This window comes from Poecilia reticulata, chromosome 10 (assembly GCF_904066995.2).
Source record: "Poecilia reticulata chromosome 10, P_reticulata-male-v2, whole genome shotgun sequence".
Classification (NCBI taxonomy): Eukaryota; Metazoa; Chordata; class Actinopteri; order Cyprinodontiformes; family Poeciliidae; genus Poecilia; species Poecilia reticulata.
In genome coordinates, this window is record NC_088839.1 from 14,228,324 (window position 1) to 14,251,596 (window position 23,273).

General features: G+C 40.9%; 1 protein-coding gene across 2 annotated transcripts; it reads right to left on the minus strand.

Moving 5' to 3' along the window:
• Window positions 1-397: 397 nt before the first annotated feature.
• sh3rf2 (SH3 domain containing ring finger 2) lies at window positions 398-21,976 on the minus strand. 2 transcript variants are annotated; one of them, XM_008420060.3, is made up of 11 exons: window positions 21,810-21,976; window positions 20,877-21,282; window positions 17,870-18,160; window positions 15,156-15,251; window positions 13,874-14,224; window positions 3,542-3,663; window positions 3,211-3,381; window positions 2,261-2,535; window positions 1,861-2,168; window positions 1,475-1,779; window positions 398-1,383 (listed from the first exon to the last, which is right to left on the minus strand). In XM_008420060.3, the coding sequence occupies exons 1-11, from the start codon at window positions 21,869-21,871 to the stop codon at window positions 1,203-1,205; spliced, it is 2,568 nt and encodes an 855-aa protein (XP_008418282.2). In that variant the 5' UTR covers window positions 21,872-21,976; the 3' UTR covers window positions 398-1,202. The 2 variants fall into 2 exon arrangements, with proteins under 2 accessions (XP_008418282.2, XP_008418283.2); XM_008420061.3 differs by having other exon boundaries at window positions 21,572-21,917.
• Between the last annotated feature and the right edge of the window lie 1,297 nt (window positions 21,977-23,273).

Genomic DNA, 23,273 nt, shown 5'->3' on the forward strand with positions numbered 1-23,273 from the left:
GGTCAGATAGATAGTTCAATGGTTCAAAATTAATCTACGTGAACAAATTATTACCGAAGCCACCCAGGTCTTACTCTTAGAATTTCATCTATGAAATAATCAGCAGGATTTGTTGGTGAAGAGTCCAGACAACAGCCTGCCAGAAACCGTCAATAAGGTTGTAAATCCTGCATATAAGGTACGATAACTTTAAAAATGTCCTAATGGTCCTAGTTTAGGAATTTAGTTTTCTCGACAAGCGTTTGGTTCTTCTGCACTCCTTTCCTTTCACTTTGGTCTCAATTGAGGCAAATTCAGTCATAGCTTTCCAGCCGCAGTACTGGAAGGAAAAAATATTTACAGGTTTATTAATGTGGCCTAAAGGACGTTTGGTTTATAGATGAAAGAAGCCAAACTGTTACAGGTTCTGGAACTATGCTTTATTAACACAAAAGCAGTACAGATAATTTACCTAATCTCTCTAAGTATGTACAAATATAATATGTTTTCTTGGTGGGTTTTGACAAAGGCACTCACCATTGTGTAACAGATGAAGCAAGGAACCTGAAGTGGGTTTTTAGTGCAAAACTCGAATAATACCACGTGTTACAAACATGCGCACACATTATAGGACGCAAAATACATCTCTGAAGATTTTACCCACACTCTCACATCCACTCAGGTCCAAAGTAAAAACCTGTTATTTGATTGTCGTGTGGCAGGATTCGTTTTTGGACATAAACACTCGTTTTGTTGAGTTGATCTATTAAGTTATTTGGCAGTTCAAACAGATATGACAGAATTTAGGGGTGCACCAATTTAACGGCCAGCCGATTTATCGGCCAGCTGATTTATCTGGGCCGATTTCCTTATTTCTGGGAGACTGGTGATTGGCTGATACTTACATGTGAAACACATCTTATCCCCCGATCTTATCTACGTTAGCAAAGGTTTTAAAATCAGTCACTGTTCTCTTCTGCTCCGCTGTCAGAGAGGTTTGACTGACAGACCAGCCCACCAGGTCACGTCTGCACATTTGCAGTTAACAATAGTCACCCCACTGCTGCCAACTCAGCAACTTTCATGCTATGTTTAGCAACACCTCAGACAAAAGAAATTGGTTTCGGCCAAAATTGGGACTTTCTAAAGATCATAATTGGCCAGAAAACTGCAATCAGTGCATCCCTAACAGAAGTATCCATCAATTTAACAGTAATACACAGTCAGCTGAGCCTCTCAAGGGCTTGGAGAATAGTGTTGTGGAAAATGCCTGTTTGTCCACTGCCCTCCTGCGTGAGGAGGACGCGCCCGTCAGGCCGAGGTCTGTGGACAAGGACCGCCTCTCCCTGCAGCAGACTGAGCTCCGAGTCTGTCTGGGCTAAATGCGTTGTGGTCACTCTGTGCCTGGAAAACAAAGCATTTCAAACAAAATAGATGAGCGATTGCTCAGGTCCGCCTCTCCTCGGGTGAGTGAGGACTCCAAAGCAAAGTTTACCTGACGGGGCTGAACTGAGCCGACAAGGCTGACAGCGACGGCTGTGAGTGGAATGGTTTCTGCGGGTTAGAATTTGGATCGGAAATTGCCGTTTCAAAGACCTTCCTAAGAACCGGACCTTTCCCGTCTTTGAGGAGGATCCCCGGTCCGTCTCTCCCCATGGTGAGAGAAGGGGCCCACACTTCTAAAGGCAGGGGCCCGGGACGACAGTTTGGGTGAACCTGAGACCCAGACGACCAGGAGGAGGTCCGATGTCTCGGAGGAGGAGACTCTTCATCCGTCAGGAACCGAACTGATTTTGAAGGCTTTGGAAACGCAAAGAAACATTCAACCTTCCCAAAAGCCTGAGAACTTGAAAACGAAGGCAAGCGTGAATCTGACATTACCTTGTCTATGCTGCTTTTCTGTGCGTCGGGTCTGACTAAAATCGACTGAGGTGCGTTTGCAACAGGCTGCCTGTGATGCTGAAATACTGCTTCGTGTGAGGCTCCACAGTCCCTGTCCTTCATGACAGCACCAGCAGAGAGCGCTGCTGGCTCAGTCATCCAGCCGTAAGGTTTGGGGTTGGAGAATGGGAAGCTGCTGTTTCTCTTTCTCTGCAGGGCAGGCGAGTAGCCCGACGCCTGAACTTGTGCGAAAGGTTGCGAGTTGGACGGGATGTTGTAAGAGGACACATGGGAGGGACGGTGTGAGGCTGAAACAAAACATAAAGAGTGCATTTCTGTTTCACAACTGCTGGACCAAGATAAAGCAGCCCCAATTGTTAGAAACTTATTTCTCACTGACCTCTGTGGGGGTTAAAAACACGTCTCACGGTGTCCCAACCTTGAGACGTCCCGTAAAAGGACGACTTGGCAGCTCCGCCTGAGGACGCGGCGTGCTGCGCTCCATTTGGCACAGATGACACCTGTCCTGTTGAGAATTTCGTTCCATCACCGCCCACCTTGTCGAGAGCAAGGACCACAGTGGGATTTTTTGCAGCGGTGGGTTTCTTCCCAGACACTGTGTTGTAATGCGAGGACGCGTTAGCTGCTTTGGTCTCCAAAAGTCTGGCTGAGGTTCTGTAGCAAAAAGCACGGGTCATTTTAAAAACAGCACTTTACTTTTCAGGAGTATTCTCACATTTTTTTCACACTTTTACCACAAACACAAACGTTGTGTCTTATTGTGATTTTAACGTGATGTGGTGGACCAGCACAAAGCATTGCATGGAAACACACGGTTTTATTCCATTATGTAAAAAAAAAAACAAGTGGGCATTTTATACAGCTTTATTGCTCTGAAATCCGCTAATAAAATAATTGAATACATATATCACAAGGACATCAAAATCACAATTTAACTTTAGGATATATCTATCTTTTCTATGAGATATTCTGTAGAGCATTAATGTACCAATAGCATTATGAATCCCTAAACTAACATGATGATAAAGGAAAACATTCATCAGAGAAACAACAGAGAGGCCCTGCAGACATCTGCAGCTCAAGGCAAGTCAAGCAGGTTTATTTAAATAAATTCATACACAGTATAACACTGCTTCCAACAGGGAACAATGGCCTTAAATAAATTGCTAACAAGCTGTGCATCAAGTCCTATAAATAATTTAGAGAGATCTTAAAATTGTCTCTCTTATTTATTTATTTGGGCTTTGAGATTCATTGAGTTTGACCACATTTCTGAAACGTATGCATGACTGAAAGCCTCCTAGCACGTACACAAATGCAGCCTCTCACCTGAGCACAGGGGTGATGTAGTTGCTAGGAAGAATGCCCACTTTCCCCGTTCGGAGCGACAGCCCACGCAGCCAGCCATCTTTGAACTTCCCGTACACGCCCACCATCTCTCCTTTCCTCAGCTCCAGTTCCTCCGGTCGTCGAGGTTTGTAGGAGTACAGGATGGCGCACCTGGAGGGGCACGCCCAGGGTTCGCTTAAGTCGTCACCACATGTTCATGGCCCATGAAATTTCACTCAGGCTTTTCTCATTGTACCCTTAATACTCTCATTCTCGCACGCATGATCCTGCATTATCGTCTTAATAATGCAATGTTTTAAAGATGACTCACACGCTGATCGAGAGCTGCTGCGTGGAGGAGTTTCTGCCGTCTGCAGAGGAGGAGGCCATTTGGGGGTTCATCAGGGCCATGGAGATTGTGGACGGAGTCTCGCTGGTCATTTTCTTCTCACTCTGAAAGGCAATCCGATTTGAAATTATAATAAGAAACTGAAAGCATGATGCATAGCGCATTATGAAAGTACACATGTATAAGAGATGAGGGCACAGCTGCATTTCTGGGAAAGTAATGTCTTTTTTTGTTTTTTTTAAACGACATGAGTCAACAAGAGACCTGATGGTGGGTACGAATGGCGTCATTAAACCTCATCCTACATGCACTGTGACTTATACTGGGTGTAGCTTAATGGTAATTTGTGCACCAGCACAGAAAATATCAAAGTGGGAGATTTCTGTGCAAAAACCTACAGCTGATATTTCTTTGATCTGTCCGACTTAGACAGCTGATGTCTCTTTGTGACACTCAGGGCATTTTAACAAATTCAGTACAGCTTTCATGACTGGGAAGTTATTTTTAACCAGTAAGTCCTGTGATTTTATCTATGATGCACCTTCATTTAACCCAAAATTTAATCAGAATTTTGACTCAAGACAAACTTGTGGTACTCATGCTACACATTTCTGTGGGAAGCCGATGATGTTATCTGAAAGGAAGTTCAAAAACTGACGCAATTAACTTTTGTGCTACACTGTTTAAATTTGGGGCGTTTAAGTTAAGCGTTTCAAAATCGAGGTCTTAAATGGTAGCACAAAAATAAACATTTATTCTAGATAAGAAGGGACTACCCTACGTTTCCAAATCACACAGCAGATTCTGAACTTTCGTTACTCACCGAACCAGAAATAACTACAAAATGGAAAAGCAGCATGCAAAGCACACCATTACTGCTTCCATAGGATTTAGAAAGGAAAGTAGTCCTCAGGTATTCCTACTTAAATCCATCTTAAAATCTGGGATGGGTTTCAACAACAAAATCACAAGAAACCAGAATGGGGTCATGCTCAAAAAGACGCACAAAATTTGACTATGCACACCTCAGTTAGCAAGTTTACTGTGAAAGTTGTTCACTGTAAAATTAAAGAGAGACAAAAGCAGTCTAGTTTGTCTGAGGAGCTGGTAGCACTGTGACAGAGAGATGAAGCTTTGGGTTCGTTTTGCAGTTACTGATCAACCATGAAACTCCTCTGTTGACCAGCCTATCTGTCAGCTTCAGCCTGAGCAAAGCTGGCAGATGAAGAAGGAAAATCACAGATCTAAAGTCTAAAAACTTCAGATCTCAAGCTGATTTGGTAACTGGAAGAATTTACTCTGTTTTTCTGTGAATGTAATTATGAAGCTTGGGTGAGGTGGAGATTCAAACACTCAAGAAGTTACGCATAAAACAGAAACTTTGAAAAATAAACCAATAATATTTGTCTTTCTTTTCCACCATGCAGCAACAAAGCACTTAGCTTAATTTAACTTTAGTCAAACAGCATTTAATACATATAATAATTTTTAATGTTGTTAACCAAAATGGTTGCAATGGTTAATCTGTTTCCTCTCTATCGCAGACTTTATAAAAAAGCTTTAAAGACACAACACAAGACATAAAAGTGTCTGGTGCAAACAAACAATATTCATTTTGCATAATAACTGAAGTACTTTACTTAGCTAGAAAAAAGCTTTTGCAGAGTTAATGACTTTAAACAAGAAATAAGATTGCAAGACTTCTCATAAAGCCGAACAATCCCAACAAAAAGCATAATTTTTCTGCTATCCTAACGAGGTTTTGTTCATCATCTCTCCTCACAATCTTTTACAGCTGCACAAGCCTGTGATCAGACATTTCGGAAGCAACAGCACATAACTTTTAAGTGGACAAAAATAAACTGCGTTGCAAACGGCTAGCATCATAATTGCTCTGCTCTTTTACTCTCTCATCCGTCTGCGTAAGATTTGATGATTTACTCTTTGAAGTGCTAAAAACCTTTCACTTTCAAATTGCTAATGCAATAATGATGTGCATGCATAAAGCTGTGTAGAATACACCATGAAATATGAATGAACGACAGCTTATTTAGAACGGCTAACTCTATGCACGTAGTTTCTCTGTGTAAGGCTGAGAAGCTGGGAAACTTTTTCCAGGCTAGATGTCGGCCAGCTGTGAGTCAGCCATGACGCCGTCGGTGAATGACAGGGAGTGACACGGAGGCGAGCCGGCCAACCGTTAAAGATCCAGTTCAGAGCTTTAATCCCTCTTGTTAGAGGACTGATGATGGTCTTAACGAGGCTTTGACTAGATGTGTTTCTGCCACTGTCTCCTGCTCACATTATTTTAATACAGTCACTACAAAGGGGGTGGAGAAACTTTTGTGCTACCCTTTATCTTTTGTCATAACAGATATTTGGTACTATTTATAGCCTCCCCCGACTCATCTTCTACTTAAAGCATAACTGCTGGCCCGGGGGCATTTTTGTTTCCTAAATACAGCTCGCATCTGTCTCTCAATTCACATTAAAACTTAAAAGCACAAAGACCAAAATTATTAAGCTGTGGAAGCAAACTTCCAGGACTGGACACTTAAAACAATTAAAAATAATTTCATTAAATAATAATAATTTAAAAAAGCAATGAGAAATAGCTGAGCTGTGAGAGAAAGTGAAGATACACAGTTTGTTCTACGTCATCCGTCGTTCAGAGGAAAATGTTTAATATTTCTTCTTTCGCACCTGTTACTACATACACATAATCACACCCAAAACAATCATGACCATTATCGTAGGACCTGACAAGTTTGAGTTTACATATCCTTTGTAAGGCAGCGGTTTCATTTCATTTGCACAGTTTCTTACAATTATGCAAAACTCCTGTGCAAAAACAACAAAATACTTTTATCATCTCTTGAATTATTTAAATTCCTTCCAAATTAAGTTTTTTTTTCTCTCTCTGTGTGCTTAAGGACTTACGGAAACATAAGGCGCTTAGAGAGTGTGAGGATATCAATATTCATCCTGTTCACACTAAAACTTTGGATAGAGTCACCGTCGGCATTTAGGTTTTTAAGTGAATCATGCAAAATTATACATACATGTTCAGACATATTTTAATATGTGGTTAAATGAACCTTAAGCAATTGTTCATCAAGCGTAAGGTCACTGTAGTGACAATTAGACTTAGGCATAAATCTGACTGTTTATTCAGCGACTATTTCAACTAGAACTGGTCATATTTATTCAAACCGGTTGATTCCTGCGTATTAACCAGGCTGTTAAGCGCAGCGCCCAAGTTTTTAATTGTGAGAAAGTTTGGGCTGTTCCAAAATCTTACAGACTGCAGGTCTGACTCAAATGACAACTTTTCAGATGACATTTAAACGAGTCCGTAGAAACGTTTGGCCAGGACTACAAGGGGTTAAGGTTTGTTAAATGATATCATGCTTTTTGTATGTGAAGATAACACTTTAATAAAAACTAGACCCATATTACATTCAATGTAAAAATAGTAAATTCAGTTATTTTAATTCGGTCAAGATGATCAGTTAACTTATTGCATGTCACTGTTGGTTCTATTATTAACTTGGTTGGTTTAATTGTTTTAAGAAATTACTTGTGGGATGAAGGAGAACGTGCTTATCAAAGGTTTAATTAAATCAATGTCATCAAAACAGACAATAAATGCTATATAATTAACTTGACCAACCCAAAAAAATTGATCTGACCCAGCCTTTGTAAAAAAAATAAAAAAATACAAAATATCAGTTCAAATCCACCAAGTTTTAACATTAATGGCTTAATTCTTTATTACATGACATTTAACAAGCGTTAATCAATTTATCCTTTGGAGCACCTATTTAGTTTAAGTTGGAGCTCAGAATAAGCTGAAGGGATGTTGTGGTAAGGACTACATGGGGTTAAGGTTATCCGTCAGGATTTTATTTCTGTAACTCATGTTACAATCTTCTGCAAAACTGCTTCAGTTTTGGAGATTTCCTGTTCCACTTTGGCACAGCAAAAATCAAAGCTGTTTTGAATTTGCTGAACCCTCGGCTCTTCGTGGTTGAAATAATAAATCTCTGTGAGGGTGCGTCACCAGGATAGACTCGTAATAAGGGTTTGTTCAAGATGTTCTGTGAGCGCTTAAGCTGAACGGCCTTTTGTCTTTGGCTCGTCCGAACAAACTGCCATTAAGACACATGCTGTTCTAATAAGTGAATAATGTTCTACCAGCACTTTGTTTAAAGTCTTTAATCACCAGAACTTTGATTCCTAATCGCCTCCAAGTTTACTGCCAGCTTGAATGTAGAAATATATTTAATATTTTATCAAGGGATAAATATTTTTCTTAAATGTGTCCCATCACGATATTTTGAAACCAACAACAAAGACGTCAAAACTAAAGGCCTTAACGGTGAAAGAATCACTGCGTGGCCGATCCCGATTGCTCCCATCTTGCATTTTATTTTCTGTTAATTTGTTGCAGAGTTTGTACTAGCGTATTGTTAACTTGTGTGGTAGTTTAAAACCGATTGCTCTTGAAAACGACACCACATGTCTCGATGAGACGAGGGAGAAATAAAAGGCCAAAAAAAATTTTTGTAACCAGACTGCACACTTATAAACTGAATGCAGCAAGTATTTTAAAAGAAATGTAGAAGATAACACAATATGAACCAAGTTGTCATAAGAACTGCTTTTACAGAAACACAAATTAATAGTGAATGTTCAGCAATTATTAAGGACAAAACCAACTGTTCTCAAAATCTAAGTTAACTATTTCATCCCAATTTCTATTTGAAACCCCTCAAAACAAACTATCTCATTTCTACATATCCAAACCACGCAATAAAAGTTTGACTTATCGCCTAAAAGACACCATCTCTGTAGAGGAGCATGGTGGCAGCAGCATCATGCTGTGGGGATGCCTTTTACCAGCAGGAGCAGGGCCCGTTTACCCTCAAGACTAGCTGTCACAACACAGAAACACTGTGCATGAATGAGCTTCCCATAATAACTAAGTGTAGCTCAACTGCTGATGAGCTTAAGGTGAGTACTTCGAATTAAAGTGCAGTATAGATAATCGGTATAACGTGCATCTATAATAAAATCATAGGAAGTTGTAAAAACCAATCCCGAAATAGACCCACCCTGCTTCAGTCTAAACAAAACTGGATTAGGGTAATCCAGTTTTGTTTTGAATGGAGACAGCCACAGACACACATTTCGTCACGGCAACAAAGAGAAGAGAAAAAAAAAATCCATAATATGATTCAGACTATAACCGCTGTCACTGGTGCAGAGGATGTGATGAAAAGTTTGGGGTGACATCAAATGTTGTCAGGGATGACTGAAACCTCTCTTTGCATGAGAGAGTAAGGAAGAGTCCAGCTCATAAGTGGTTTGTGAGGTGTGATGCAGATACTTTCGTTGAGTGTCTGAGTGACAATACTCTGAGTCATTTACATTAATGTGGAGGGACTCGGTGCAGAACTGTTTTAATTCAGTCACAATGTGCGTGCTCAGTCTGTTACGGGTCATGACAAAACATTTCCATCGGATGTAAGTTCAACTTTGACAAAGTCCCCTGAAATCCCTCGATTCAAATAATGTTTAAGTCACTCGCTTGCTGTCTCGCTGGTGTGCTTTGGATCAGAAACTAGTGGCTGAATGATTGCCATCAGGATTTCCTGCTACACCGCCAAATATATGGCTTCATCAACTACAGCAAATCAAATGGGATCTTAAAGTAACCAAGCCTCCCATCACACTACCACCACCGACAGAATGTGATGTCTTTTAAAATGTCAGAATATCAGAATGTTATCTGAACACAAGAAGCAGTATTTGTGAAAAGACGTCTGACAATAATGACGTATTTTAAGGTGTCAGACAAAAGACAACGTAAAATCGTTTGACATGTCGACTAACCTGTTCGACAAGAGTGTCACACGTGCGATGAAAAAAACTGTCTGCACGACAAATGTTGCATGTGTCAGACGGCTCGGTCACCGAAGTCTGCATCTGTCTTGTTAGTCCAAGCGCATAGGCTTTTTTGGTGACAGATAAGCGCTAGACCATTTAGGCTTTAAACCTGTTTCCATGGTATTGCTTTCATCGACACGTCTCTCTATTTCCATCAGCTGACATGGCACATTGCGCCGCATCCAAGCTGAGCGGATTGTGGCATTGAAGTGGGAGCAAAGCTCTGTTTGCTTAGCTGAACCAGCAATTACTGATCCGCACACAATGAAATACAAATGAACGTGTTTCAGAGCTCCGTGCAGCAGGAGGTTCGTAGTAAGTCAAACAATATCCATATAAGAGTACATTTTTAACTTTCCAAACTTACATTTGGAGAGTCATTTTAATTTGTGGGAGTTTTTGATAATTTGGGGAATCATATTCAAAACAGAAGGTGCTGCTCCAAAATAAATAGTGTGCATCTGCATTTAAAGAGAATTATTTGGACAAATGTCAGTAACAAATATCTGAGGACCTACATGTTCATTATATATTTAGGACTGTCCCCAGTCCTAGTGCAAACACCCCCACTATTAAATAGTTACAAATGCAGTACATTGTCATGCATGTTTCAGAAATGTCCTGCCTGACTCACTCCCACATCTGCCATTTTGGCAGCGGTAGTTCAAATGTTTTCGCAAACACCGATAAGGACAGGAAAAACTGAGTTGGCACTCATATCTCATCAGAAAATAAAAGTCCCTTACTCAGATAATTTTGTTGGAAAAAAATTTAAATTTCCCTGTTATAAATACATATGACATTAAAAACTAAAAGTCCCGTTGAGAAAAAAAAAAAAATTCTAATTTGAAAAAGGAATTCCACACCAGGTGGACAAGTTCATCTGGTACGGATTAAAATAATTTGTGCTAAACGTAATGAGTGATTCTGCTGTGAAACAGGAAGCCTGATCTTATATTGATTTTGCTTTAGCTTTTCTATCTCCATCCTAAATTCTGCTCTTACGTAACCATGCCGATATTCACAACGATGATCATCATTTCCCTGGCAGTGGGAGGGAGGTAAGAGGAGCCTGTGAGCTTTACGGAGAAACCCCCGCCCCAGCTGGGCTTGGGCGGCTGGGCGGACCCGGCCCTCGGCTTCAGGGACCCGGCCCTAACCGAGATGCTGAGGCCTGTCGGCCATTATGGCTGACTGATGCAAAAGTGTTACCTGCTTCATGAAGAGGAAGGAGGATAGTGTGGTCTGTTATGTAACCAACTTCACAAGTGACTCATCATCATCATCATCAGGAGCAGCAGCATGAGCGAAATAAGCAGACACACTGAGGGACACTCTAAGCCTCCCACTCTCCACATCATTCTCTCGTTTGTCCACCTCCTTCCTTCTCCCTGTTGCCTTTTTGTGGGTTGCTTCTCTTCCCAGCTCAAAAACATCTTTCTTTACAAGTATTTCCTCTCACATTTTTTCCCCTCTTCCTGCCTAACCTATCTCATTTCCCCTATTTCTTATCACTCTTCTCAGGTGTCCTCCACTTCCTTCCCCTCCTGGTTTCTTCAGCACAAATGAGATTTTTTTTTTCCATACTTTTTTTTTTTTTTGCGCTGACACATGTAATTGCAGGTTAGAGCTCTGAAATCTGAGGTAATTCAAGGGAAACCATTATGTGAGGGGGCGGACCAGCATATTATATTATCAAGGCTTTTCAGGTTTCAGTGCGACCGCCGCAGTCGGTGTAAACGCCTTGATGATCTACTAAATGGATATTCTGCTTTATTATTCCTTAAGATTGTAAAAACTTAAATGCAGCCTTTCATTTGAAATGCTATTACTTATTTGAAATTTTGTAAACAAGTAAGACGTAATCAGTAACTGTAACTTGGTGGCAGTTAAATAAATCGGAGTCTATCTATGGAGATGCAGAAGAAAGAGAAACAAAATGGCAGCAGGAATCAGATTATTTTTGGGGCCATCTATATGAAGATGTTAAAGAGTCTAAAAATGAACTCTGTGATGAGGTCAAGTTTTGAAGTATTATCTGTCAACCTGTGTGACACTGACTGCTCTTACATATAGGGGGTGATGTTGCTTCTGCTGCTACTCTGAATAATTAATAACTGATCGTGACAGAAAAGCTGTTTGAAGTCGACAATGAAAATACATTTTTACCATGAACAATTAACATTCAATTAAGAGCTTTTTTGTCTTCTAAAATATTAAGCTGGAAAATGTTCAATTCATTTTAAAATTTATGTCGGAGGAAAAAAAAATACTGTATTTCACTTTAGATCAAGATCAGCTGAGTAAAACGAAACAAGGCAACCCAAGATAATCACACTACCACCACCATGTCTGAGGTATCAATGTGAGGTTATATCGATAAAATGTTAGCTTGGTTTCACTGCACAACAGAACATGCCATAATGGGATAAATAACTTCTAAAGTAACCCATTTTTTCCTGCATACTCTTGATTGTTAACTCATGAACTCTGACCTTAACTGAGCCAGGTGACGCCTGCAGTATTTATTGTCTTGGTTATTTTATGACTTCCTGGTTGAGTCGCTAATGTATTCTTAGATTTGAGCGATTTCACTCTCGAGGTACGCGGGCCCACCACAATTGGTTCCAACCCATTTGGCTTCCTCATAGGTAGTGCACTCTCACTCGAGATCAAGAACCATCTTGAGTAACAGGGACTATCTTTATGGTTGGTGTATGGTGCTTGCGGTGTGCTCCAGAGAGCCACCTTCTGGTTTGTATGTGCTGTGTAAGGTGCGTAGAATATGGCTGGCATATTCCGGTGGGTGCAGTTGCTCCATTTGAGCTGGGCTCAAGTGGAGCTTGTAGTGAATTGTTATGTGGTGATCATGATCAAAAAAAGAAGAATTGGGAAGTGACAGAAAAAAGGGGGGAAAAAGGTATGAGAATGGAGAGTGATGGCAGGGGAGGGGAGGAAGAGAGAAGGGGGAGCGGGGGAGAGAAAGGGGGGGAGAGTTAGGTTTAGGCAAGAAGGGTGAGGTTAGGGTAAGAGTGAAGATTTGGTGAGGGGTTAGGAGGGGGGGAGAGAGAGGGGAAGAGGGGTGAGGACGGCGGAGAGAAAGTGGGGGAGAAGAGGGGGAGGACAAGAGTGTTTTTGGTAGGGTTAGGGTTAGGCCCACTTTAGAAGGTCAACAAGGTTAAGTTAGTTGAGACTTCGAAACCTTTCTCAAATTAAATCAACTTTAATCTGGTCATAAACTCCTTCAAATCAGTTGCTTTTTAACAACTTTTAGTCAGCTTCATGTTGTCAGAAACATTCTGTCAAATTTAACTCAGTTATTCAAAGAAATGTAGTTTTTCTCAGTTTGTTCATGATTTTAAAATGAAATGAGAAGCATAACCGGATGTGGGAGGTTTGGAATGTTTTTTTGTTCTTTTACACAATTTTGGAAACAAAATTAAGATATTTTGTCTCATAGCATTGTACAATCTGAAGTATGCAAAAATAATTGTGTGAGCCTTAGTATTTTCTGTAAATAACAAGCTGTGACTAGTTTTAGCTAGTATTTATTTTCACAGATACCTCTGTCAGATGTCTTTGAATAAATTACTGTGTGATGCAAAAACTTTTGCTAGATGCTCTCTAGCTGTGGTTAGTTTAAAGCTATTGTTTTATTTTATTAAAGAAACATTTTATTCTTAAGACAGTCACATTTTCAGTTGATTCAGAAATTATTTCAAAAGTACTTGGAGATCTAAATAAGAAATTGGTCAGAGCTCCGTAAAATTGTTGACCAGAATTCATACAAGCCCGATCTCTGATCAGTCAATCTCAAATCTTTCTGTCGTCTGATGCAGTTACATATTTAACACGAGACAGGTATTTTAAAATCATTTTTTATCGTGTATCAAATGTCTCAATTTGTGCAAGACTCTGCTTGAATTGAAGGCAGAAAAAGTTTGGCTGGAATTCAGCCTGGACTCTCCCGCTGGACTCAGATGATTAAAGACCTTTTCAAAGTTACAACCCATTCTCATCTTTCGTATCTTGCTCTTTTCCACATCTGTGTCCTCTTAAGAGCCTCTTAATCAAACCCTGGCCAACGCACGGGCAAACGCCCCCTTTCTTATCCGCTCCTTGAGCTCGGTGTTATTATCTCCCTCCCTGCATTCCTGAGGTCAACTTCATCTTCTTTTTTGTGACTCGAGCAAAACAATTCTATCATCCCACTGAAAATCGGCCGCACGCTTTTTGCCAACCACACGTTTTCTGTTCGGAGAAAATCCCTGACAAGAAAAACAAAGTCGAATACGACTTAGCTCAACGGCGACGCGAGCACAACGGAAGGAAAAGGTGAAGAGCTTTCAGAGTTCGACTCACCTGTAACAGGTGCCTGTGGGAGTCAGAGCGCCGGCTGTTTCGGCGAGAGTTCACTCTGCGAGGGTAGGACTGGCTGCGAGCCGCGGAGAGCGCCGAGTAGTGCTGCGGCTGGCCCTGAGGGACAAAGTTGATGTTGGCGGGCGGCTGGAAGGAGCTGGCTGTGGGCTGCTTCCGCAAAGCATTGATGACGGGGGTCTTGGTTTGGACCTGAGGGACTCCGTAATGGGCAGAGCGGCTGGGTGCGTCAGCGGCCTTGTCTTTGCCCCCGCTGCCGGACTGATGATGAGGTTCTGCTGAGTCACTCCCGCCCCGGCCCTTTCCTTTAAGCAGCTTGGCTGCTGCAGAGTTTGGCTGGAACAGTCAGAGAAGCGTTAACTAAAAATCAGGACGAATTCATGCAACATCCTCTCCTACACGCTGCTAGTGCCTGACAACCTTCTGCTCCCACTGATCGGCAAAGCGGCTGTTTAAACACACCTACTTATCAGAAACTCGGTTCTCCCTTACAACTTGTTGGGCAGGCTAGCAGGCAGACAGGGTAAGTACGAGCCAATCAGCCAAGAAGGGCTGAGCGATGCTGAGAAAGGAACAGACAGACAGACAGACAGACAGACAGACAGACAGACAGACAGACAGACAGACAGGCATAGCAGGGTTGATGCTGCTCCCTCGGCACTGTGATGTGCTGTTATGTCACCCAGGCAGAGAAAGCATTACCGTGTCTTCACGCCTGGCTGCACGACAAGAGGAGAGACAGGCTTGGTGAGGAGAAAAGTACAAGCAGAGGCTAAGATGGATGAAAAAGGAGGAGGCGAGGACGCGGGGGACAAAAGCAGGTGCATGAGGAGACTTTTTGGAGAAAATCTAACCAGGAGCAGTGAACACACTGTAGGAGCAAATGCAATGTTTTTTTTTTTTTCTTTCCAGCATGGATGAAGTTAATTCCTTAAGGCAGAAAGCACAAAGGAAAACAAATGACAGCCAGCAAGCTGAGCAAGCCCAGCAAACCTGAGTAAAGCACCCAGTCACACGCTAATGAGCAGCTGCAGACACAGCACAGCTTCACAGACGAGCCCTCTGCCTCAGCGCTTTGCAGCATAACAGTGACCTTTACCGATGAATCAATCGTTTAACTGAAAAACAAGGCAGCATCCAGCCGCTGAGCTGTACCCAATCACATCTGGGACATGTTTTTTTTTTTTTCGAGAGCCGAGCACCTTAAAACAGAACAAGTCGAAAAGTAGAGCGAGGGGGAAAAAAAAGAAGAAGAAAAAAAGCTCACCTCCACAAACTGTCTGGGACAAAGCCCAACTTTCTCCCCCAGCTTTGCCTCGATCCAGGCCTCGTCCACTCGCCTGAAGGCGGTCAGGATGTCTCCCTGCAAAGATCGGAAATAAGTGAGAGACACGTAGAGAGCAGCGGGAAAACATCAGGTGGTTGGTAACAAGACGGAGCTCGTCCCAGGGACTGAGCACTCTGCCCAGAAACTCTCAGAGTCCTGTGTTTCTGCTGCCGTACGTGACATCAGCTCGCTTTGTGTCTGTAGGCCTGGTGCTTTCTGTGGCCAATCTCTTAAAAAAAAAAAAAAAAGAAAAGGAAAAAGACATTTGACCACCTCCATTAAAGAGAAAGGCCAGCTCAAGTGTGCTTTAATGGAGAGCGCGCAAGAAACCGAGGCCCTTATATAACAGCCTCAGAGATGCCTCAGGGTAAGTAACGACCAGTGCAGCAGAGGTCGGTGCCCTCAGCTCCATAAGTCTCGGTTTTCCCTCTGTGAGAAACAGGCGAGCGAACAAAACACAGTGACCGTTACATAATGGTACCACCGTGAACTTACTGTGCGGTGCATTCATGCTCGCACGTTGTTAGAGAGACTAAATATGCTGAGGTCGTGAGTCAGCTATCTTCAAAACTGCTGACTCTTTATAAGTTTTCCAGCAAATTGTCATTATTACTGACCTTGAGTAAAAAAAAAATGAAAGAGGAGCAAATGAATCAGCTGCTGATCTAGAGAGGAGAATTTTCAGCCTGATCAGCGCCGACAGCTGACCGCCCGGTCAGAAGCTCAAAGATCCGATCTGTATCTGATCAGCGTATACTCCACATCTGGCTATTTTTAGAACCAGCAAAGTAAAGCCTGATGAGAAGAAGTTAATAAAAAGTGTGTTTTCTAGGTCACATGGTTCATTCAACAACTCCCAGCAGGCAACAAGAAGGCTGAATGAGTTTCATCTGTTTTACTGTTGGATTTGGAAAACGCTGGTAACCTTTAGGTAAACCCAGTAAACACAGACTGTTGTCATAGCGATGCTGTAATGCTGTTCAGTGCTCTTCTTATATTGTTTGACAGTACAATTCAATTAAAAAAAGGAAAATATCTATATTACAGTATCATGAGATTTACACAAAAATGTAAAACATGACCTGATTACTTTTATTCATCATTGAAATAACTATCCCTACTGCTGCTGCAGATGACTACATTAACTTTGGATTAAGTTCTTTCTTGAAAGTCGCTCAATTGCAATTTGCAGCAAGAGGTGGGGGAGGGGCTACATTGTAGTAGCCTATGGTCCAACCAGCCAGAGAAAACACTAGCATTTTCTTTGGCAAAAGGCCTTTAACTCTGGAGAATCTTAGCCACTTTGAAAATGTGATTTTTTTTTTAAAACTTGGGAAACCTGGATACAGGTAACCACCCAATGCAGCAAAGTGACAAAACTTTAATTTAGCCAGTATCAACATTTGAGGTGGATGGTTTCCCAAGAATGACAGTTGTTTTAAAAATATTGATAAAAGAAATGTGACTAAGACGCATATTGTTGCAAATTATAATTAAATACAGAGTGATTCAGATTGGAGCTTCACAACAGACATAGTCCTGTAATTGTGAACCCCTGGGTTGAATTATTTTATGCCAGTAAAATATTTGGCCGGTGGGACGAAGTTTCACTGGCTTAACTTATATTTTTCTTCTCTCCTCTTTTTCTTTAATTGCAAAGATCTACTTAAAAGTAACAAAAACAAAAGTTAATCAATAATAATAATAATAAAGAAATGGCACCCAAATATAGATAACATCTACCAAAAAAAAACAAGAAAAATAAACTTCTAATAAGCTTCCTTCACAGCTCATGGCCTATTTTCATTAATCATTAGGAAAAGGATTTATTCGAGTTTCAATTCAGTTAAACTTGTCTCGACACCAAGCAGCTGTGATTCACTTTAAGCATCAACCTTTCAGTCCAAGCTCCTAAAAAAAAAAAAACGATACTTTAATACGGGATGAAGATTCATTTAAGGTCTGAACAAAGCACAAAACCTCTAAGGAAGGTGAAAACCTCCATTTCCCCGCAAAGGGATTTGAAAGGTTCAGCAGGTTTTAGAGGGATCCTACCAGACCTGCTAAACAAGTCTGCAGAACAAAAATACAGGACTAATGAAAAACTGATATTTTCCTGCAATGAATGGTAGTACTTTAAAATAAGGGCTAGAAAATATCTTACTTCACTATGAAAACAAGGGTGTCAAATGGGGAAAAAAATGCTTAATCATAACTGCAAAATAAGCAAAAGATTAATAAAAATAAGGGACTGGAAAAAAGACAATTAAAATTGTCCAAAGTAATTTTTTTTTGTTTTGTGAAATCTAAGCTAGCCTAGCGCCATCTTACATGACCACTGAATCTCAGAAAACGGATGTTAAGATTTTCCTAAACATGAGCTGAAAATAAACTCCTCAAAAACTGTAAAAAGACAAAAGATTAAAGACTTTAAAATCTACTATTTGTGCAGTCTTTTCCATTTACGAGTGAGTACACCTTCCCCCTATCTGGTGATGCTGCACATCGGACGACAAAAGCGTTTTGAACGCTGGTGGCGAGCTGGTCGAATGAGGCTGTTAGACACAGGAAAACTCCACTCTATGCACACTGACAACCGAAGGCGATGAACATGAGCCTTCCCTGCTGTGTTCGTGTCGTGTTGAGTGGCAGACCTTGAGGAAACTGAGATAATATTTGCTGTCTTCCACATCCATCTCTTCTGGGCTGAAGTCACAGAGCGCCCTACAGAGAGGCTGCGGCTGGGCCTGCTGCAGGGGCTGCAGCTGAGGCGTCTGGCTGCCCGCCTGCAGCTCACCGAGAGACGCTCTGCTGCTGTCGCTGCTGTTTTCATAGTACCGCTTGTCCGCTGCTTTGTGGCTGGGGGGGACACTGCTAGCAGGTGTGCAGACCAGCTCCCCCAACACGTCAGCCCGGTGGTTGTTTGCTGACGATCTGAAAGCCGCCTGAGCAGCAGGAGAGAGTCAGACATCAGCGGATTCCTGTGACAGCATTGCTTTTAAAGACCATGCACACTGAATTTGTCTGTAAGAAAAGTGTCTTGTCGGTAACGGTTGAACATGAAGCCACAAAGTAAATGAGCGATGTTTTGATGACTCTGTTATCATCAAAGATTGCTGAATTGCGTTTCCTTAACGCAAACTTAAAGCCGTTTTTAAAATTCTATAAAGTGCTTATTTAAAATTAAATGACAAAATAACTCTGCATTTTACCAAATATATTATAAGACATGCAGAGCTTTAGTGAAGTACATGGCTGTCTTAGAAAAACAGGTCAGGAAAAAGTTAATTAAGAAAAACACAGAGAGGGAAGTAGCTCCGTTATGCTAGCTTGACTATGACGACCTTAACATGTAGATCTGGTGTGGAATTCTGTGTGTTCGGTTCAGTTAAAAAATAATAAAAAAGGTGATTTAAACACCAACTCTGACAAATCATCAGCAGAGCTGGTGTTTAAATGAGCTAATCAACCACCACTGTGTTAGCATAGCTAATAGCAGAGGTAGCTAATCAACCACAGCAATCACTTATTGCAAAAATAAACACCAAGCCTAAAAACATCAAACTGACTGAATGTTCTGTTCTTTGTGTGGGAATATCATTATTATTATTGTTAATATTATAAAAAGCAATAATAGTGATATTAATATCATATCATAACATTATGTTATTATACTATATTACTACTACTGCCGTTATTAAACAACTTCATGTAAAATGATATCTTCATGTCTAAACTGTAAAATGACCCCAGATTCAATAACCTGAACTGAGCAGCGTCTTTTCAACTCTGCCTGAACTCATGATGGGGAGTTGAAGTAAACCCTCAACTCCTAGCCAGAGCAAAAGGGAGAAAGTTAGTTGTTTTTTTTCCCCCTTTGTCACAATACTTTATCACAATAAGGTGACTTTCAAGCAAAATTGCACCTCAATTACAAGTCTACTTAGTATGTTCACAGAATGCCAGGTATAAATAATGTGGAAATTTGAGATAGGTTTCAAATAGACTACTGTTTCTAAAATGTTTAATAATTTATTATTTTTCAAAAGCATTAAAACAATCAGGTTGCAGGTGTTGAATGTCAGAAAGTGCTCCGTCAGGAGTTGAAATTTGATATGTAATGATTGAATCACAGTTCATCTGACCCAGTCTTGCTGTATCAATGCATTCATTCCTTTTAGAGTTTTTCAATAACTTATGAGCACTTTGAGCCTGTGCACTGCACTGGCTTTCTCAGTGGAGACTCGTGTTTGAGAACAGGGCTCGGGGGACGTGCAGGGGTTTGTGTTCGGCTCTTTGTCATGAGGGAAGTGAACCCTCAGCTCTGAGGTAACATGCACCTGAGGAACGGCAGCAGCATCCACACACAGGTCTGAGCGGACCGCCTTGCTGCAGGCCAAACGGAGCAGAGAATGCCTTTTTAATGAGTCAGATTATGCTCTAGTGTGACTATTACAGAATTAATTAAACTATTTTAGATTGTAATGTGCATAAAAGATGAAACGCACCATAAAAATACCGTCACTGGAACCTTGTCACAGGGCAAGCAGCAACAACCGCCAGGAGATTTTTTTATTTATTTTTTGCTGTGTGCACTGAAACAGCCTAACCTTCAAAATCCATCACTGTACTGAGTGGAAATATCACCAGTTAAACTCCAGCACTACATTATCACAAGTTTTTACCATGCTATGATGCCAAACTCAACTTTTATGTTTTATTAAATGTCTTTTTACTGAAACTATCGAGTGCTCTGCAGCCGCATGTGGATCTTTAGCGCCAGAGTTGTTAGTTGGTCCTAATATCTTTGGGGGGAAAAAATACATTAAAACTAAGTAGTAATCATTGCTAAGTATTTTTAAGAGTAAAGGTAATAAAATATGTGATTTTAACAGCTTTATTTAAGCAGCTAAAGCAAAAACAAAAGACTTTAAAGTCACACATTTAACGCAATATTATGCTGTTTGAATTCTGTGTTGTTACAAACTACATGATTTGTTGCTCAGTTTTTCAAAAAACAAAAAAGGGCATTTCCATTGACAAATGTACGTTTTGCACTGTCCTTAAAATAAGGATTACATTTTGGTTTTACGATAAAACCAACTTATATTACATTGTTTTATCTAGTAGGAGCAAAGTTGTTGAGCCATGTTTTGTTTTCTTATTGTAAATGTCCGTATTTTGTTAGTTTTACCATTTTTCAAAGACATTTTATAAATAAATCTTACTTTAAAAGTCCAATTCCTGTTTCAATACTGTTTTAAATGTGTCAGTATATGTACAAAACTTAGTAGTGTTACTTGTAATAAAATGTTTGAGAACCTTTGCTCCGGAGGGATCGTTCCAGATAGGATTTTGAAGATGATGAACAAAGGTAACATCGTTTTAACTCGCAGTAGAAAACACACAACAGGCACAGCCACTAATGTGTCTATGCTACCACCACGCCACACCTAAAGTTTGCACAATGTTGTTCAAGTTTCTGCAGTTGTGGACAATGTTATGATCCACATACTTTCTGTAACACCTCATCTTTTAATGATAGAATTGTTTAAAAAAATTAAGAAATAAATAAAATAAAAAAAATAAAAAATAAAAATAATAATAATAATAAGGCCCCGAAAGAAATGTAGAGCATATTGACTGGAGTCACGCACTGACCTCACTGTACCCTTGCCTCTCTCTGCGTTGACTCTCCTGCTGCTGATCCTCCAAGCTGCCCTTATCTACTGGCAATGCATACCGGACCCTGTTTGGGCTTTTTCCAGGTCCCGACAGGCCCTGAAGCCCCTCCAGGAGCCGGACCAGCAGCAGGTTTTCCGGGAGCTCCTCCACTGTCCTGACAGGGACGGGAGCTCCACACTCCGGGCAGAACAGCTGGGACTGGGCCACCCCATGCCTCTGCAGACAGGACAGGCAGAAGGTGTGCTGGCAGGGCAGCACCTTGGCAGAAGCATCCAGCCGCTCAAAACACAAGGGGCATTCCAGGAGGGATATCAGAGCCACGTCCTCGGGTTCAAATGAGAACAGGTATCCAGGTCCATTTGAAACACTGTAATCCATCATGCTGGAGAGACAGGAGTGACAGGAGACACAACAAACTACTTAAAGTATTTCAATTACATTAAGTTTGAAGTTTAAATATCACATGGTTACGTCTAATAAGGCGGATTCACTACATAAGAAGTTTACATCGTGTCAACACTACGTGTGCACAGGTGTCCTATCTCCTCACCTGGCTGCACAGGTGAGACAACAACAGGAAATATACGAAAACATCCGTATTCCTCCAAACCAAAATGGAAAAAAACAAAACAAAACCAAAACCACAGCAACAGCCTTTAACTCGTACTTACACGCTCATCTACGGCCTGTCACGGTGATTTCCCTTCCCTGAACTCCGCTTTTAAAAACGGCGTAAGTTTTTCCCGGCGGTCGCCATGTGTGAACCCGGAGGAAGGAGGAGGCGGCGACGGCGGCGGCGGAGCGGCTCTCTGCCCCGGGGAGGGAAGGAGGAGCACCCCGGCGTCATATAAACACCGACAACTCACCTCCCGTCTACAGTTTGGTTGTACGTGTCAACACGAAACCCACCTGTGGAGCTGCTGCCCGAAACGAACCGGCGAAAAGAGAAACGTCTCCACAGGCAGGCTCATTCTTCAGGAACTGTGTCGGATTTCAGTCATGACGAGCTCAGTTAACCCTTGCACTGTAAAAAAGGAATTTTACAGGGTTTTTAAATATTAGCCATTTAAACGGTCTGAACTCGAACCACGAAAACTGAATGAAAACTCTGATTATACATTTTATTTCTCAAGCATGAACTCAAAAGATTTTGAACCAGCTTGCCAGAGGAAGTGTAGAGGAAACACTGTATAGCGGTACCCTTAAATTTAATTGAGGAACCTTGTGGAGATGAAGTGCTTCTAGGATTTTTTTTATTTTTTTACTTTTGTTTGAGTGCCATTTTTTTAAAAAAGTAAACTACTCTCACTTTTCCAGCTACTCTATGCACCCCAGGTTCATTGTGCTGACCGATGTGAGCCAAACATGCACACACCCTCACCCACGTATTATGCAAAAATTATATTGGCTGTTTGAACAAAGCCTTCCTGGTTGTATTTTTATTGCCTATCTGCTGAGTCTGCAGTGGCATTTGAAGGGCAAGGTAGTGGACAACATACAGTAAATTGTCCCTGGAAGATCGACTAAGAGCAAAAACATTATGATTTATCTTTGGCGATGAACTGTAAGTATTTACGATTGGACAGCATCCTTATCATCGCCCTAATCTTTGGCTCCTTCCACAAATTCTCAATCAGATTGAAGTCAAAACATTACTGCTTCCATTCAAAATAAACATGTTGCCCAAATTAAAACAACCTATATCTGGGCATCAGGTGTACACATTATATAGAGAATAACTAGTTTACTCTGTTCTAAACTCACACATGTTGCTTAATGCAGCCATTCATTTGAAAAGCTTTATGCTTCAAATGATAAGCAGCTTTGTGTGTCTTTTGCAACAATTGTTTTTTTTTTTTTTGCTTCTGTTTCTTCCTTGCAAAATCTTATTTATTTTTACTCATCTTTATGAATTATTTATAATTTATACTACAACTACTACAAATAGTAGTAATAATAATTATTATTAGAATGCGATGATGCTGCAATAAATCAGACACTCAGTACTAGATTAGCTTTTACATAAAACACTTCTTCCGCTTGATCTTTTTATTTATTTTTTTTATTTTTTGATGACTGCTCTTGTGCACATACTGGCAAAACAAAGGTCATAGGTGCTGGCTGCGGTCGCTCCACACTTTGGAAAATGTAAATTTGTGGGGCATTCACGTGTCATTCCCATTCAGGAAAAATGATACTTAAATGTGTTCATATTAGGAGGCTGCACTGTTTGAAAACAGTAATGTTCAGTAATGGTTACATTGTAAAAACGTTCTCTATTTCCTTTGGTGAGAGATACTATCTGAATATCTTTAGTTTATATATTTTTTTCTTACTGAAAACGTTGGTTCAGCGTGATTCTCAGTTTTCTTG